Source organism: Larus michahellis, chromosome 24, assembly GCF_964199755.1.
Source record: "Larus michahellis chromosome 24, bLarMic1.1, whole genome shotgun sequence".
NCBI lineage: Eukaryota > Metazoa > Chordata > Aves > Charadriiformes > Laridae > Larus > Larus michahellis.
In genome coordinates this window covers 2,910,987-2,927,083 of record NC_133919.1, presented here as the reverse complement: position 1 = coordinate 2,927,083, position 16,097 = coordinate 2,910,987, and the positions used below count along the sequence as shown (strand labels likewise).

The following is a 16,097-nucleotide window of genomic DNA, read 5'->3' as shown; positions in this document are numbered from 1 at the left end:
GCTGCGCCCTGAAAGGCCTCTCCCCCCCCCCCCCCGCCCCGAGTGGTCGCGTCCGCGGGGGCGAATCCAATGGTGGGGGGAGGAGCCGCCTGGACTGCGCATGCGCCCTTCGACGGGCGCCGCGTGTCGTCTCCCCCCTCCCCGGAGAAGGGGGCGTGGCCTCGGGGGAGGGGGCGTGGCCAAGCGGGGAGGGGCGCGGGCGCCGCGCGCGAGCCGGCGGCTGCCTCGGGAGGAGGCAGCGCTCCAAGATGGCGTCGGCGGGGCCCGAGTCGGGGGGCAGCAGCGGGAGCAGCGGCGGCCTGGCGGGTACGGGGTTGGGCCCGGCGCCGGTGGGGGTCTCTGCGGGGGCTGGGGGGTGTGGGGCTGGGGGTCTGAGGCGGGTGTGGGGCTGAGGGAGGCACTGGGGGGCGGAGAGGAGGGCTCTAGAGGGGGTGTGCAGTGCTGAGGGGGCTCTGTGAGGGTGTGAGGCTGAGGGGGGGGAGCTCCGAAGGCTTGAGAGGCGTGGGGTGCGTGGGGCTGGGGAGGGCTCTTTGAGGGTGTGAGGGGTACGGGGGGAGTGGGGCCGGTGGGAGCTGCGGGGGGGGCGAGACCTGCGAGGCTGGGTGTGTACAGGAAGGGGCTCGGGGCCTGGGCCGGGCTCTGCAAACCCGTGGGCCGGGGAAGGGCTCTCGGGGCGGGCCGGGGGTGAGCGTGGGAGGCGGGTCGGTGCTGTGGGGTGAAGCCAGGGGTGGGGGAGAGGCTTCTGGGCGGGGGGGGGACGAGGAGGAGGAGGAGGAGGAGGAGGCTGAGTCTTCCGGAGGGTGTGGGGGTGAGCACTGGGGGGTTATGGGCCGAGGCCCGGGTGGGATGGGCTTCGCAGAGCCCAGCTGGCTCCGTGGGGTGGGCTGAGGTTGAGCTTTCGCTGGGGGAGGTGGGTGTAGGGCTGACCTTTTCCTGGGGAGGAGGCTGCCGTGTGTGGCAAGGACCCTCCAGGCATGAATGGGGTCCGGAGGGGCTTGAAAACCCCCTAGAAAAGGGTAGTTGGAGGGGGGAGAGGGTCATGGGGATGGGGACTGGATTCTGTCAGAAGGGGCCCTGCGATAGGGTGGGGGGATCAGAGCGGTTGGTGCCAGGGGAAACTTGACTCTCTGTTCCCTTGTACTTGTAGAGCCTGAGCCATGAGTCAGGTTGCCTGCCTCGGGGCTGGCAGCGGGTCCCGGATCCCTGGACTCGGCTGATGGGGCACAGATGGGTGGGGGGAGTCCACATATCTTCCTTTAGTCGGGACTATGGCAGGGAGAGGGGAGGAGAGCATCTCCTGGGTGGAGGCACCCTCTTCTCTGCTGCATCTGGTGTTGGGCAAGGCGAAGGTGGCTTGTCAAAGCCATTTGGCACCTGTGGGAGGCAAGATATTGTGGAAACGTAAACGTCTTCTGGTTAGAGTTGTTTTGTTGACTAGAACTGGAGCTGGTAAGAGTCAAGGGAAACGTCTTGAAGTCCTCTGGTGGCTGAGGGTTTCTCTTGCTCTGCTGATTTGAAATGCGAGCTGAACCAGAAATAAGCAGGGCTGGGACTGGGCACCGTCCTCATCCCCCCAGAGGGATGGTAATGATGGGTGGAAACCTCATCTGGGATAAAACAGGGCACTTTTGGTTCTTAAACCTGTGACTGTGGCCCCTCCCAGTATTCACACATCTGGTAGCGTTCTTGGGGAAGTCGAGAGCCATATTCCCATTTCCACAGGCCCCAAACCAGCTTCTTTACACTAGTTTGTGGCTAGAAACCAAAATGACTTTCTCAGAGCCTTCAAATTTGCATTTGGCAAGATTTAACCATCCTTCCTGAGCTTCTCTGGTGGAGAGTGGCCAGGATTTTTATTTATTATAATGCAATATGCTGAAGCTTCCTGGTCAGCATGATGGCACTTGCCACCCAAATCACATCAAGGAAAGAAGAAACCCACGGGAAGACTCGTGGCTGAACCCTGACTTCGGTGCTCTCGGCATGTTGCTGCTGCCCCACTGCTCTTCTAGAAGTATTTAGGGCCAGATTGCTGATCACCACCTGGAAAGAAATTACTTTAATTGTTGCAGTAGAGTTGGTGAAGCATCATCTAGTGGGGATGTCTGCATGCGCTTGATTTTCTGGCTTCTTAGCTGTGTCCTTTGGGCAGTGTTGCAGACAGACATCCAATGTTCCTGCTGTATCTTTGCTCACCATGTGAGCAGGCACGGGGGAAGTCATACCTGTCGGTCCGATAAAGCCAGTTTTGTGAGGAAGAAGAGAGCGCTTTGCTCTTTATTGGTTGCGGCAGCTGCTGTGCCTCAGCCCAGGGCTGAGCGTCCAGGGGCAAGACCCCCTGGGTCTCTTTCTTTTGCTTTGAGGCTTCCTTTGAGATCTTGATCTTGTTGCCGTCTCTGAGCCGAGGAGGAGAAGCCGGCTTCAGAAAGCTTGAAGGGTTTTGAGAGCGTTACTTAAGAGAAAATATGCGAGTACACGAGTAAATCTCGTCTCCCTTCCTGATGGAATAATTGCCATTGTTTGCTTCTCCGGCTAGCGAGGTGTTGGCTAACGCGTGTTTCCCACAGGATTTGAATTCTGGTTGTGACAGAGCCTCTGCTGCCTGACGTGTGTGATGTGACGTACGTTCACCTTGGCTGATCCCTAACGGCGCAGGCTTTAAATCTCGGATTTCAGCCCCACCTCCGGGAGATCCAGGGCCTCTCAGGGTGGTCTGCCTAGGCCCTGGGCAGTGTTTGGGCTTTGGGTAGAACTTGGTTCCTCCATAGCTCCTGGAGAGGACAGGTAGAGCTGGAGATGCCGAGAGCTGTGAGCCAAGGAGGGCGATCCTGAAATGGGTGCTGGAAGGGCTCACCCACCACGCATTGGGTGATGTGGCTGCAGAGGAGCTGCCTGTGCCAAGGTCCCACCATAGTTGTCCCTCTCCTGAGGTGTCCCCAGCGCCTGTGTTTATTTGCCTCCTCTTGGCAGGACTTCTCCTGCCTTGCCGAGTGTGCTTTCCCGGTGTAGTAACGAGGCCCTGAGCAAACACCAGGTTGGAGCCGTAACTGGGGCTTTTGTTTTTGCCCTGGGCAGAGGCTGGGAGGGCAGCAGGATCGAGTTTTGGCTGGACAATGCCAACGCGTGGCTTCAGCTTGAGTATCTGATGGCCATAGCTGTGCCTTGCTTACCTTGCAACCCCTTCAGATGCCAGGGAGGGGACAAAAGAGGGCCAGTTGTTGCTTCGGACATGAGGTTTTGCTTTGCTCCTTGGTAAATCTTAAACCACCTCAAGCCCTGCCATGGCTTTTTCGGGGGTACTGTCACCCTCAGTGGCCCATGGTGCAGTTTGCCCTGGGGGGCTGTTGCTCTATTACTGGCATTATCCAGCGTAGATAAAGGGGACGTGGTTGATTTTGAGACCCTTCCCAGTCTGGGCAGGCAGCGGTTTCCCCTCTCCCTGACTCAGCGTGTATTTCAACTCTCTGGGGAAACACCCAAAGAGATTTTTTCATTTTGCTGCTTTCGCTTTGAAGCAGCATGTGCCAAAAAATGCTAATGTGGGATTTCGGTTGTTTGGTCCTTTGTGCCTTGGGTGCCACGGCTGCTTTATAATTACGGGTCCGAGGGAGTTGAGAGTTCATTGTCACCCCGGCTTCAGGCCCCTCCCTGGAGTCCACAGACAAAAGAATTGCTCTCAAAATGGCTCAGTCACTACTGGGGACAGGGAAATCATCCTGACACGTCTGAAGCGAGCTGAGAGCAGGGTCCCAAACTGCCGAGCCCTTAATGTAGGTGTAAAACACCCAGAAAGCCTTGCCGCCCCCCATATTCCTGCAAGAGGGACAAAGCTTTCTTGGTCCCACCTAGCCAAGACTGAGCACACAGGAGGGAAGATGAGTTTATTAAATAGAAACATCTGAATGGCTCGTCATCCTCAAGCTTAAAATAGGACCATCAAATGACTCCAAGTCCCGTCTCTGTTATAAAAATCTCTTCTTCCCAACCATCAGCTGTGAAGTCTCTGTGGGTGTCGCAGGTTAGTATTGTCAGCTGGGTCCTGTCGCCCAAACTCTCGCTGTCCCTTTTGGTGCCGTGGGAGTCGTGCTGGTGTGTGTGATGCCCACCCCGGCGTGGGGCAAAGCTCCTTTTCTCTAAGATGGAGACAAAAGATTACCGTTGAAAGAACAAAGGTAGGAGCCAGCTTGTCTAAATAAATGACAGATTCATCTGTCGGAGGGAAGCTCGTCTGGCAAAGTGGTAGCTAGAAAGCGAATGAGAATCATGTGGTTTTGGGGGGGCACCGATGACCTGGAGTACCATTTCCTGAATTATAACTGCATTTCCCTTTGGAAAGTAAAAGCCGCTCCTCCCTCCCTCTGGCTCCGCTGTGTATTGTTGAAGGGGTCCGCTTGGTGTTTTATTTCTTCTCCCTGCCACCCCTTTTAGCCCTGCAGGCTTTTTTTTTTGAGATGGAGGTGAATTAAAGCTGCCTGTGTTACTTTGCTGTGCTCACCCAGAGCTTCCTTCTCCAGGATCAGGGCTTTGTTTTCCCCCCAACAAGGTATCACGCTCGTTCTCGCCTCTTCGTGATTACTCTGTAATAGTGGTGATTAAATGTATTCTCTCGCTGCATCCCTACGGACTCTGCCTTGTTTAAAAAGCGGAGCGCTCCCAGGGCAGAAAGATACCTTGCGTCTGACCTAAATCTTACTCTTCTGGGAAAGGATTGTTTATCTTCCCCCAAATTAAGAAGGTGGTGCAGCCGCCAGGATTCGGATTTCCCTGTCGCCAGCTCCCTCTGGGGTGAGTTTTGAGCAAGTCCCGTAATCGCTCAGCTGGAATAGGGGCTGTTGACACGCTCCCTTCCTGGGGCTTGGTGATGTTGGAGAGCAGGCTGGAAAAGGAATGCTCAGAGCATTTATTGTTAGGATTTGTATCCCCAAAGTAGCTCCCAATAGCCTTAAAGCTGGACTTTAAATTTACCGACACCCCGGAAAACCGGGTGCTTTGGCGTTTCTTGAATAGTTGCTGTTGTCTGGGAGCAGGGATTGGCTTAAATGTTAAATCATGGCAGTGTTTTGGTGGAAAGCGGGAGTAATGCAGAGCTGTAAAACTGGTGGGCTTCGGCCAACGGTAAGATTAATTTTCAAATGGCAGAACCTTGTGCAAAGCCAACGTGCCAGAAGATGCTGCTGGAGGGAAGGAGGCTCTCCCCAGCTCTTCTGCAGGTTACAGGGGCAGGACTTGCCATCAGGTGTTCCAGAAAGCGGTCTTGTCCAAAATGCCTTCAGCAAAAATAAGTCTGAGCCCTCTTCTGCCAGGAAACTGGAGATAACCTCCTTCCTCCTCCCCTCGAGATAGTTTTGCTCTGAACCATACGGAAAAGCAATAACAGGAATACCGGGTGGCGTCTGGCCTGGCTGCGTTAGCCCTCGCTCGTATGTGCCTCTTTTCCAGCCCCTTCCCTGAAGCTGAAGGTGGTTTTAGTGAACTTGCTCACTGACTTATTTTCTTTTAATTGTGCTTTTTGCAGTTCTGTGGTGCTCTTTGACTCCCAAGTGGTTTGATAACGAGGACCAAAGAGTTTGCGTGTCTGCCATACCTCAGAGTTGGTATTTCTGGGGGAGCAGGAGGGCATGGCTCCGGCCAGAGGGCTGGTCTCAGGAGAGGGGTGCCGGGGGAAGAAATACGGCCGGGAGTCAGGAGCAGATGCTGGAAACTTCTCGCTCACTGTCCTTTTTGTCTTCAGAGTTTCCACCCTTCAGGCCTGCCGTCTGCCCAGTGCTCCGTGGGCTGCTCCATCCTCTGCTGCTGAAGACATCATGCATCTGAGTCTCATTTATTTGGCTTGGAGATGTTTTTATTTATTTCAAATGTTTTCAGTGGAGAGAGTAACTCATTGTCAGTTGAGATAGATTTGTGTTTCTTTGCACATTTAGACGGGGTTTTGTTTGTCGGTGTTCTTGTGACCACTGATCTTTGGTCAAGGTCTGCTGTGCTGACAAGACACGAAGGAAAACTGGTTTCTTCCCAGCCCCGATGAGTTATGTTGGTTTTGGATTGGAGTTATCCCAAATAACTGGTTGCTGTGAAGTGCGTCTTTTCCTGGAATCGCTGGAATAAGCCCCAAACGGTGGATCCAGACTTTCAGTGAGGTCAGTGCTCGTCTGCTGACGTGAGCAGTGACCTGTGCTAACCAGCCTCCAGGTGGTGGAGGCGCAAACCCCATCCTTTTTGGTACATCCTCTTCTCCTCCCCTTGGGTGAGCACCTCTTCTGCTCACCTCTGCAGAAGGCGGAGGAGTTGCTCATTTGGGCGCTTTTAATTTGATTTTTAGATGTCATGCTTGGCCTCAGCTCTCTTCTGGGTACTTAGAAAATGCTGGTAACCTTCTGCGCGGAAGCCTGTTCTTAGTTCTGCCTCTTGGTTTAAAAAATGGCTTTATTTCTCTGTGGCTAGGTGTGCTGACCTCCTCACAAAGCACTTGGCAGTTTGCTGGTGAAGAGAGATTGAGGAAGGGTTTACTGTTTCTGCAAAGCGGCGAGAAGTGTCTAGATAACGTTACAGAGATTGCGTCTCCCCTATCTTTCTCTGGGCCTTTTCCCAGCGTGTCACCCGCTTGCCGGCATGGACACGTCAGCAGTATCCAGTGACTTCCAGGAGTGTCCTGTGCCTCCATCAACAGGCTTGTAAAACAAGTGTAGGGGAGAGGGAGGAAGATGCGCTAATCCGAGGTGGTAAAATCAGTCATGCGTACGTCAGCTGCCGACTGCTAACGGTGGTGGGAAAGATAACCCCGACAGGAATCTACAGCGTGCAAGAGCTCTTTATCTAGAAATTGAATTCACGAACTCTCTTACGGCAGCTTTGAAGCCGTTGGTTTAATGTCCTTAACATAATTTATCAGAACAAGTCTATCGATGCAGAGAATTTCCGAATTATTACTCACTGCTTGGCCTTCTGGCCAAGATCAAGTGTTTGTAAGTGTTTTATCTTCCTCTGGAGGGCCGTGTTCTGCGCTGGCAGGGGCGGGCTGCGTGAGCTCACGGGTTTTCTTCCATCTCCAGCTGCTGTGATGAAGAGCGTTGGCTTTGACTCTTAGCTCAGGCCGGACTTCTGCAGTTTTCCGTAAGAGCTTCCTAAGAGAAGCAAATGAAATATTTAGGCTCTTATCTTCCAGAGCTGTGGAAGAGGTTTTTATTGTGCACGACTAAGGTGCCTTGCTTAGAAGTGTTTTGCTTCTGAAGTTTAGACCTTTGTTTTCTTAACTGGTAGAAACAGGATTTCTTTTCGTGTTTCTATAACTTTCTTAGGGAAAATATCTCGTGTTTCTTCAGTTAGGTAAAGTATCAGTTCACCGTGACAACTGTATAACCTTTTTGTTTTTCCTCGTATAGATTTCAGCTTTTTGTGCTGCTCGGTGATGTCGTTTCGAAGAGGTAGATGTATTGCATATATGTGCTTAACAAAAAAAGCATGGTTTCTTCCTCTCCAGTAACCAGCAGCAAAATGCCAGATTACGTAACTGTCTTGGCTTTTGAGGATTGACAAAATTTGGTGGGTTGTTTCTTTTTTTCCCCTAAATAATCTGCTACCACTCTCAACAAAAAGCTGCTGTTTGATTGAAGTGTGTTGTGTAAGCGCTCTCCTGACATCTAAACAGCTCTCCGCATCGCTGTGCGCACCAGCAGGATTGTTCCAGCGGGGCTTTTCTGCTTTGGTTTCCGCCTGGTTTGCACTTTGAAGAAAAGAAATCTCGCTGTTGTTCCATTTTGCAGCCATGGCCTTGGACTGGGGGGGGACTGATCCCAACAGACTTTTTTTGGGGGGGGCGGGATTAGCAGGTAGAGGGAAAAAAAAAAAAGTGTTGGAGGATTTCTGTGCGGACAGAGACTTGGATGCGTCTGCGGGGGCTCCACCGTGCTGCACGTCCTCCAGGTAGTGTTTGGTGGGTCTAAGGCTTGGGCTCACGACCGACTTCTGTGTGTGCAGAAGTGCTCTTACCGACGGTGCCACCGCCTGCAGGCAGAGTCCAAGTGAGGAGGGAGAATATTCCCATTTTTGAGCATTAAGAGGACCTGTCTGGGGCAAACCCTGCTGCCTCCCTTGCCCTGGCCGTTTGTTTGGCGGAGCTAAAGCCCGCTGTCAGCAGCAGGGCTGGGGGGGGACGGGCAGTGCATGCTGGTGGGATGTGTCCTGGCGCTCGGCTTGCCCTGCTCAGACGCTGGAGAGTCGAGCTTGATGATGTGTTTGGGTGTGCTAACGTTTTCACTTTTTATTTTTGTCTAAAACATGAGGCGCAGCTCAAATCTGTCTGAGCAGCTCTATTTAAAAATAGAGCAAAGTGGGTATTTGTCCCGGCTGTACCAAATTAGCATGCTCGTTTGCTAGACAAGTGAGGATCTGACCCGAATGCCTTGTTCCGTGCTCCTTCCAGTGAAATATTTGTCTGCACTGTTTGACCAGGTGCCATCCCCACAACTTTTTAGCTTTTTTTCCTAGCATTTGTTTCACAGTCGGTAAGGGTATACTATCTGTTGCTGGCTGAAAATAATCCTGCACAGCTAAGGCTGGCGGAAGGCAGCTATTTATTTAGGTTGATTCAGCTTCCAGTAAACAGCTCGGAGGAATGCTCTGAAGTCGCCCATAGGGATTGCTCCCAGAATCGTGAAAGAAAGAAAAAAGGAAACTTTTTGGGACATCATGAATTCATTTTTGGACAGGACTTTCTAACCCTGATCTGTTTCCTTTGGCCAGAATTAACTATTTAGGTCTCTCAAGCCCTTTTTTCAGTTGCCAGTCTAGGTCAGAATTACGGCTGACGATCTTTCATTTTAAAGAGGCGTTTAAATAGATGCAGAAATAGTAGCTTATTGGAGACTATTTCACTTTGTTACATTTATGCCATTGAATTTAACACCTTCACTTCTCCGAGCAGAGCGTGTGGGACGACACAAAACTGCCTCTACGTAGCAATAAAAAGAGGTGGAGATAACTGAAACGTTTTCATATGGAATCCTCTGGGTTTTGTTCTCTGGCCTCAGCTGGTAATGCTTTTGGTAACAGAGGGAGCTTGGTTTTGCGGGAGGACACACGATAGACCTGTACATGGCTTCAGTCCTGCCTCGGAGCCGAGCAGACCTCGTCAGCTGCGTCTTCATCCTTGCACTCGGGTGTGAATAAGCGTTTTTTTTTATCATGGTCAAACAGGAATTACCTATTTCCCAACCAGCAGCAAACTTGTTTGGAAACTAGCGGGAGGGAGGGGGAGCTTCCTGCCGCGGAAACTGGGTGTGCTGGGAGCAGAGCGATGCTGTGACCGTGCCGATGCTGGGACCGCAGGCTGCGGCTTTCCTTTGTTGACTCACCCTTTCTTGTAACCAGCTGGTGGGGAGGATTGTCGTTGTCGCTTCCTAAATCACTTCATGAAAGGGCAAACCAAGATGCCGTGGTCTTGGGGCAGCAGGGGAAGAGGAGAAGGTGAAGCCGATGCTCTGGGCTGTGCTGAGGTGCTGTACATCTTCCTCAAACTCACGGTGACACCTCTTAAGATAAAGATATCCCATGGTATCACAGGGGACAAACCAGATCTGCCTTGGGATGCTGGCTCTTCCAACCAAGGCTCATCGAATATTCTCACTTCTAATGTTTGTTGCATGTGATTAAGGCAGCGCAGAGAAAAGATTTGCTGCCGGGTCCTCTGGCGAGAGAGTTTTAGTTAAATCCTAGTGGAATATGGTTTTGCACAGATGATTAAATATTAACACAGCGAATCTCCAAGGTGATAAGGCTGGTGGTGCTGCTTTGGGATTGCTTAAATCATGGGGCTTTTAGAGGTTTTGATTTACGTAATTACAGATACTTGCTTAAAAAAAGGCTTAATTGCTATTGAATGGGTGTTATATTGTGATGCCCGGGATGTTTCCTCCATCCCTGGGTCCTGATGGATCTTGGCAAGTTCAAAACCTTTGTGGCAAGGCGACGGAGTTGAGCTATATTGGTTTCTTCTTGACCCACGAAGTCCCAGAAGCTTCCTCTGAGCTGGAGATGGTCCCAAATCAGGGCTGGTGGCGAGGGGAAGAGGGAAGGGATGCGAGAGGTGAAGTGGGGTGTCCGGCTCCGAAGAGCCCCGAGCGCCCCGGGAGGAGGAGGTGCAGGAGAGCTGGCTGCAGAAAACTTCAAATGCAAAAATTAGAGCTTGTCGGGAGAAACTTTCTTGTCTTTAAAGGGGGATGAGAGGGGGTGGGAAGGCAGTTGGAGCCAGTCGCTCTGCGCACGCTTTGTTTAGCAAAAAGCATTTGTCACAATCTTTTTTTTTTTCCCTTCTCGTTTGCTTGTTTAATATGTATTGAAATGAGAACTTTGATCATTCGATAAGGGGATCAGAAGGCTGCTGGATTTTGCTGTTAAGTACCTCTGTTCCTTTTGCTGAACTGCAGTTTTTGCAGAGCTGTAGCGCTTGCTGAAATCACAGCGTGAGTCTTTGCGCCGGTTGTAACGGGCGAGCAGAAGGGGCTTTGCCGCTGAGCGAGCGGTGGGTGGACCCAGAAGGATTTGATGTAGTAACGCCTAATCTGGTAAAACAATTACTGGACGCCAGGGGAAGTGACCCTCCGCTTAGTCGGCGGCGTGATGGGGGTGTTGCCTTTGGGTGAGGGCGGTTTTTATAAGGCTGTGGTCATGGCTCCCACCTAAAAAAAAAAAAACCAGTTGCTGTGTCTGAAGCAGAAGGCAAAACAAAATGAAAGAGCTTGGCTGGTTTTCGGGGCTGAAAGCACATCACTGTTTTATGCATCTGCCTGGCGGGGGCAGTGTCCCTGTCCTGGGAGCTCTTGGCCTCGCCGATGTTGGTCTCGATCTGCTTTTGTGGTGTAGACGGACATCGCAGAGGGACAGAGTCATCTAATTGCCTTTTTTTTTTTTTCCTTACTGCATCCAAAAAACCCCAAGACAGGAATCCAGCCTAAAAGAGAAAAGTTAGTACATCACCTCACAGATATTTAACACTGTGGTAGTTATGAAAATCCCTGAGCTTGGTTTCGAGTAGAAGGGTTGATGTCCTGGGCCTTTTATTAAAAGGTCCTGGAAATAATTTTCAGATAAAGCGTGGTCAGCGCAGCTACTGAACACTGCAGAGCACTTGGCCCTCCCAGTTCTAATTAACAGGCAGCAATGATCCTGCACAGCCGTATAACCCCGTCGAAGGCAGGGGCGTTGCTGGTGCCACACCTGAAGGTGGTCCGGTGTGTTGGTGCGCGGGCAGAGGGGTGCCGGGAGCCAGCAGAGCGGGCAGAGCAGACCCTGGCCAGTAGCATCGGCACAGAACTGAGTTTGGCTGGTGAGCGGTAAGCAGAATCGCGTTTCCTTGTGCCTTGACAAAAACCCTCTCTGCTCTAAGAGGAGAAGCTGGGAAGAAATCAGTCATGAGTCAGTGCTTTTTTCAGATGCCTTAAAACATTGGAACCAAAGCGTTGCAACCAAAGCGGTGTGTCAGGCTTTTTTTTCAGATGCATAACAACTATTAACCCTTTCTGAGTGTGGCTTTTTTCTTTTGACAGGATCATCTACTTTCAAAAAATCACTCACCCCTGAGGTAAGTTTCTGACCGACAAGCTGGTTTGTTCCCTGGCTGAGAGAATGCCCAATTTCAGACTTGAATGAGATCAGAAAAATAGCAGACAAGTTAGGGGTAAACCAGGCAGGGGTAAGTACAGTAAGTTGCAGATACACGTTTGGGAAATCGGAGCATCTCTCCTTAAAAAAAGAATCTCCACTTAAAAACCCAGGTTGTCCTGAAGCTCAACAATTCTCGTGCCAGCAAAACACCACGTAGATATTCTGCTGTGAGCAAGATGTTCAACTCGTTTTGACTGAGAAACGCCATTTAACAACCACGTGTCTTAGAAGATGATGAGTCAAGTGAGCTCTTGTAGCATGAATCAGAGCAGAATTTGCCACCTTCCTAAAATGTTTCCTTAAAGACTTGGCCTTCCTGGCAGAAGGCATAGTGACCAGCTGTGGTCGGTCCAGACTCGCTTACAGCTGATCTGTCTGTGATGAGGGTGATTTTAGAAAAAGGCAAACCCTTCCAGGTGGTCTTGTGTGAAGGTGTTTCTCTCTTAATTAGGTGTCTGGCCTCAATCACGCAGGAGTCGATGGGTTCCCTGAAGGCATTTCAATGCTGTTGCTGTGCCAGGGGCCAGCCTGTATCGTGTCCCCCTTTTGCACGTGTGTAGGGACCTGGGTCTTCAGCACTTCCCAGGCTTCATCTTTGAGAATAACAAAATTATGCCGGGTGGTTCTGGGCAGACACCGCCCTCTAAGACATCGGGTTTTACATCCTCGGTTCTTACCATCTTTTACTCCAACCCTAGATGCCGGGTTCTTCTGGGCAGCCGGGCTCACAGACGATAAAGAAAGGGCACAGAGGAGTGGACTCCACGGGCGAGACTACCTATAAAAAGGTAAGTTGTCTCTTGCACAACTCCTTTGACTGTGGCCGTTCTCCTCTTTGCAATGCAAGTGCTGCCCAGAGCAGCAGCGTGTCTCATGAGGTTCGGTGTCAGACAGTGGGTAACGTCTGTGACAGTGGTTGAAGATCTCAAAGGAAGCAAAAACTGAATACGCGCTTTTTTAGCTTCTCTTCTGTAGCCTTCTGAAGAGAGGATTATTTTTAAACTTTGCCCATTAGCAACACTTCCTAGGCCTCTTCTCTCTCATTGGGTACTTTCCATGCTCTTTGGGCACAATGGTTTCTATAGATCTTGTGGCATTACTGGAATTTGCTTTACAAAGGGGAGATTGTTTGGGTGTTTTTTAAGAGTCCGTAAATGTGGATATTTTATGGGTGCTGCTTCCAGTTTGTTGGACTTCATCAGAATGGTCTGAGTTTCTCTGAGTGAGATGGACTTCTAGGATGTAGATTAAATGGGTAAGGGCTTGATATGGGCATGTCACCGCTTTGTGTAAGCGAAGCTTCTGGTCTGAAACCTCTGATTCAGATGTACCTCCATCTGTCGGGTGTTGGAGTGGATTCAAACGGTGTTTTCACAGAAGCCGGCGTTTGTTATACCACCCTTTTTGAAATGGCTCCTGTTTCCAGGACTGGGATCTGGCTTTCAGTTTCCCAGCAAATTCAGAGATAGGAGGTTAGCAGTAATAGGAGAGAAAAGTAGAAGCCAATGGGAAATGCCTGAAATGTTTCTTGCAAGGGTCCCAGAAACCTGGTGGGACACTGCGTGGGATTTATCTGGGAATGAGACTAATGGACAGTCGGTCTGTTTTCCATCCCTGCCTTTTCCGGGGTGGTAAGTTGTTTTTTAAAATTCTTTGCCCTCTAAAAGTGATTGTAAACAGGCAGTCAGCTGCTCAGCTGATCGTGCTGGCTAATAGAGGAGAAAAAATACTTGTTCCTTGGCAACCTGGCCCTGTGGCTCTGTGTTCACAAACAAGGCAGCAATGCTGCTCTGTGTTGGTTAGTTCTGTTTCTCATCGGTGAGACTGTCCTGGGAGTTTAAGCGGGGCTAGGTGAGCTGAGCCGAGATCTATTTTCAGCAACTTTAGCCTTTAGAGGGTAAGGAGGGAAAGCGGAGTCAAGTTCTTCCTCCTTTCCCATCTCATACTGAGGTAAATGTCGGATACACACAGGTAGCTGAAGTTGGAAAGACCGTTGTCTTACAACAAGCTGGAGTTACTGCCGGGTTTTGTTGCTCTCTTCAGAGAACGGTGAGCAGGTCTCTTGCAGCTATAACAGAAAAACAGTTAAGTGGGAGAAATGTTCCCATTTGTTTTGCAGAGCTTCATGGAGGATGTGTGTCTGGAGAAAAGACTTGAAATGTCCGTTCCCCAGCTACTGCGGTGGCCTCTGTTGCCAAATGCTTTGATCCACAGTGATTTCTTGCATGTGGCAGGGGCTGGGCTTTGTTTAGCTTAAGGAAACAAACACAAGCTAGCTGGATCCTGAGCCCTGGATCTTGTTCTGGGTCCAGTTGCTTTGTGTCGAAGCCAAGTGAAATGTCCGTGAGCTGCAGTGCACAAATCCGAGCTGCACCTGCTCTGCAGCCTCAACATTTCCAGCAGAGTTCATAGCTCCGTGCTCTGGGAATCGACAGGCTGTGTAACATCAGGGTGTTGGGCAGATCTCATCTGAGCTCTTCTGGGAAAGACAGCCCGTAGCAGGAGCTGGACTGAAGCACGTCCCAGTGGTCTGAGATGAGATCATCTGCTTTGTAGACAGAAGAGGACTCTTGATGTGAGTAGCTGTTAGAAGAACACAGTCCTGCATTGTTCTTGGGCAGTTTGTGCAGAGGATGCAGGAGCGGGATTCATGTCTTCGCTCCTTATTTAAAGACAAGAGTGAACTCCTTAGGGTTAAAGAGCCACAACCCAGCAAGGGAGGCAGACGGAGGAACACGGTAGCACCAAACAGAAGTGTGTGTTGTGTGCAGACTGTGCCTGCTTTGTCCTGTAGAAGACCCAAGTCTGTGCCCAAGCTGGGGAAGGGCAAGCTTCAAAGCGTGTAATTCCAAGACCTGGCAGACCAAGGTGTCAAGAAGTGTGTTTAGTCCTGGGGGCACAAGATAATCTGTCCCTGGATGTCTTCCCCCTCCGACTGCAGGGTGTTGAGATGAGAGTGGGAGGATGAGAAGAAATTCAGTCCTTTTAAGGACCAGCTGGATGTTGATGCCATTTGAATCCTTTACTGCTCAACTACCCAGAGTGCAAATGTAGAGTAGGATGCTATCAGGGATGAAGGGGTGTTCCCATCGCCAAAGTGATGTTAGTCCATGAGAAAGAAACAACAGAAGCTGGAACCAGTAGGTGTGAAATACCCCAGCTAACAGGGCTGTTTTAATCTGGGGGCTCTTTCTTCTTTAACTCCTTTCATTGCTGTTTTCAGTCTGCTGCTCCACGTTGTCTAACTCATTTTCTGTGCCCCTCCAGACAACATCATCTGCCTTGAAAGGTGCCATTCAGCTGGGCATTACACACACAGTTGGAAGCTTGAGCACCAAACCCGAAAGAGATGTTCTCATGCAAGATTTCTACGTAGTAGAAAGTATTTTCTTCCCAAGGTTGGTGCTTGCTTTCTTCTCTCTCTGGTGCTTTGAGGGTGGGTAGCGGTGTTAGTTCCTAACACAGGCTTGCTGTTCTGTGTGCTTCCGTGTCTCCCTTTCGGGTGGGTGCTTTCTAGGCCTCGAGTGTGTTAGAAGCAGCCAGACAGTGGGTGTTTGCTTTTAGGGCATTTTCTTAAGAAATGTTTCAAATACAAATACTTGTGTGTGCTTCTCTCCTTGATCAGTGAAGGGAGTAACCTGACCCCAGCTCATCACTACAATGACTTTCGGTTCAAAACCTATGCTCCAGTTGCCTTTCGCTATTTCCGCGAGCTGTTTGGGATCCGACCAGATGACTATCTGGTGAGTTGGCGGTTGGACCAGGTTCCCATTTGTCGCATGCTCTGTGTGATGGGTGTCTGTTGTCCTCTTCCCCCTCTTGGAGTGCTGCGAGGCCCTGTGGCAAGCTCTGTAAGCACAGCAGTGGGTGCTGATGTGACCCTGGGGTTTGCCTCTGTGAATGTTTTAAAGGAAGAGCCTTCACACGGAAGTTTCCTATTGATGTCTCTCTCACCTCTGTGTTTCTCACCTTGTCCTCAGTACTCGCTCTGCAGTGAGCCACTCATTGAACTTTCAAACTCTGGAGCCAGCGGTTCCCTCTTCTACGTATCCAGCGACGATGAGTTTATCATCAAAACGGTTCAGCACAAAGAGGCTGAGTTCCTACAGAAGCTGCTGCCTGGCTACTACATGGTAAGTCACTTGGGCGAGGCTTTCTCTGCAAGCTAGGGGAGGGCCCCCCAAATGTACAAGCGTGACAGATATTGCTGTGCACCACCTGGTAGAGATGTGAGTGGAGGTTAGATCTGTGCCCCAGCTGAGTGGCAGCTTCTCTCTCAACTGTCCAGTGACAAAGACAGTCATGGACTAACGCAGGCTGCCAGGGTGTCATGAGCCTGGCGTGCTGCACAGGGGTCTCGGGTTGCACTTGGTGACTGGGACCCTTTTGGAAGGTTGGAGGCTGCTTCGTCACCAGCTGTGAACTGCTTGTTGCTTCCA

The 16,097-nt window shown here is 50.8% G+C and overlaps 1 protein-coding gene across 1 annotated transcript in view; it reads left to right on the top strand.

The window, feature by feature from the left end:
- Positions 1–227: 227 nt before the first annotated feature.
- LOC141734426 (putative PIP5K1A and PSMD4-like protein) overlaps positions 228–16,097 on the top strand; it is a 34,777-nt gene continuing 18,907 nt past the window's right edge. Inside the window, exons 1-7 of the mRNA XM_074566191.1 lie at positions 228–306; positions 7,380–7,421; positions 11,541–11,575; positions 12,357–12,446; positions 14,926–15,056; positions 15,284–15,401; positions 15,639–15,791. Of these exons, the coding sequence (XP_074422292.1) occupies positions 249–306; positions 7,380–7,421; positions 11,541–11,575; positions 12,357–12,446; positions 14,926–15,056; positions 15,284–15,401; positions 15,639–15,791 (627 nt within the window). The 5' untranslated portion in view covers positions 228–248. The remainder of the gene's footprint in view (positions 307–7,379; positions 7,422–11,540; positions 11,576–12,356; positions 12,447–14,925; positions 15,057–15,283; positions 15,402–15,638; positions 15,792–16,097) is intronic.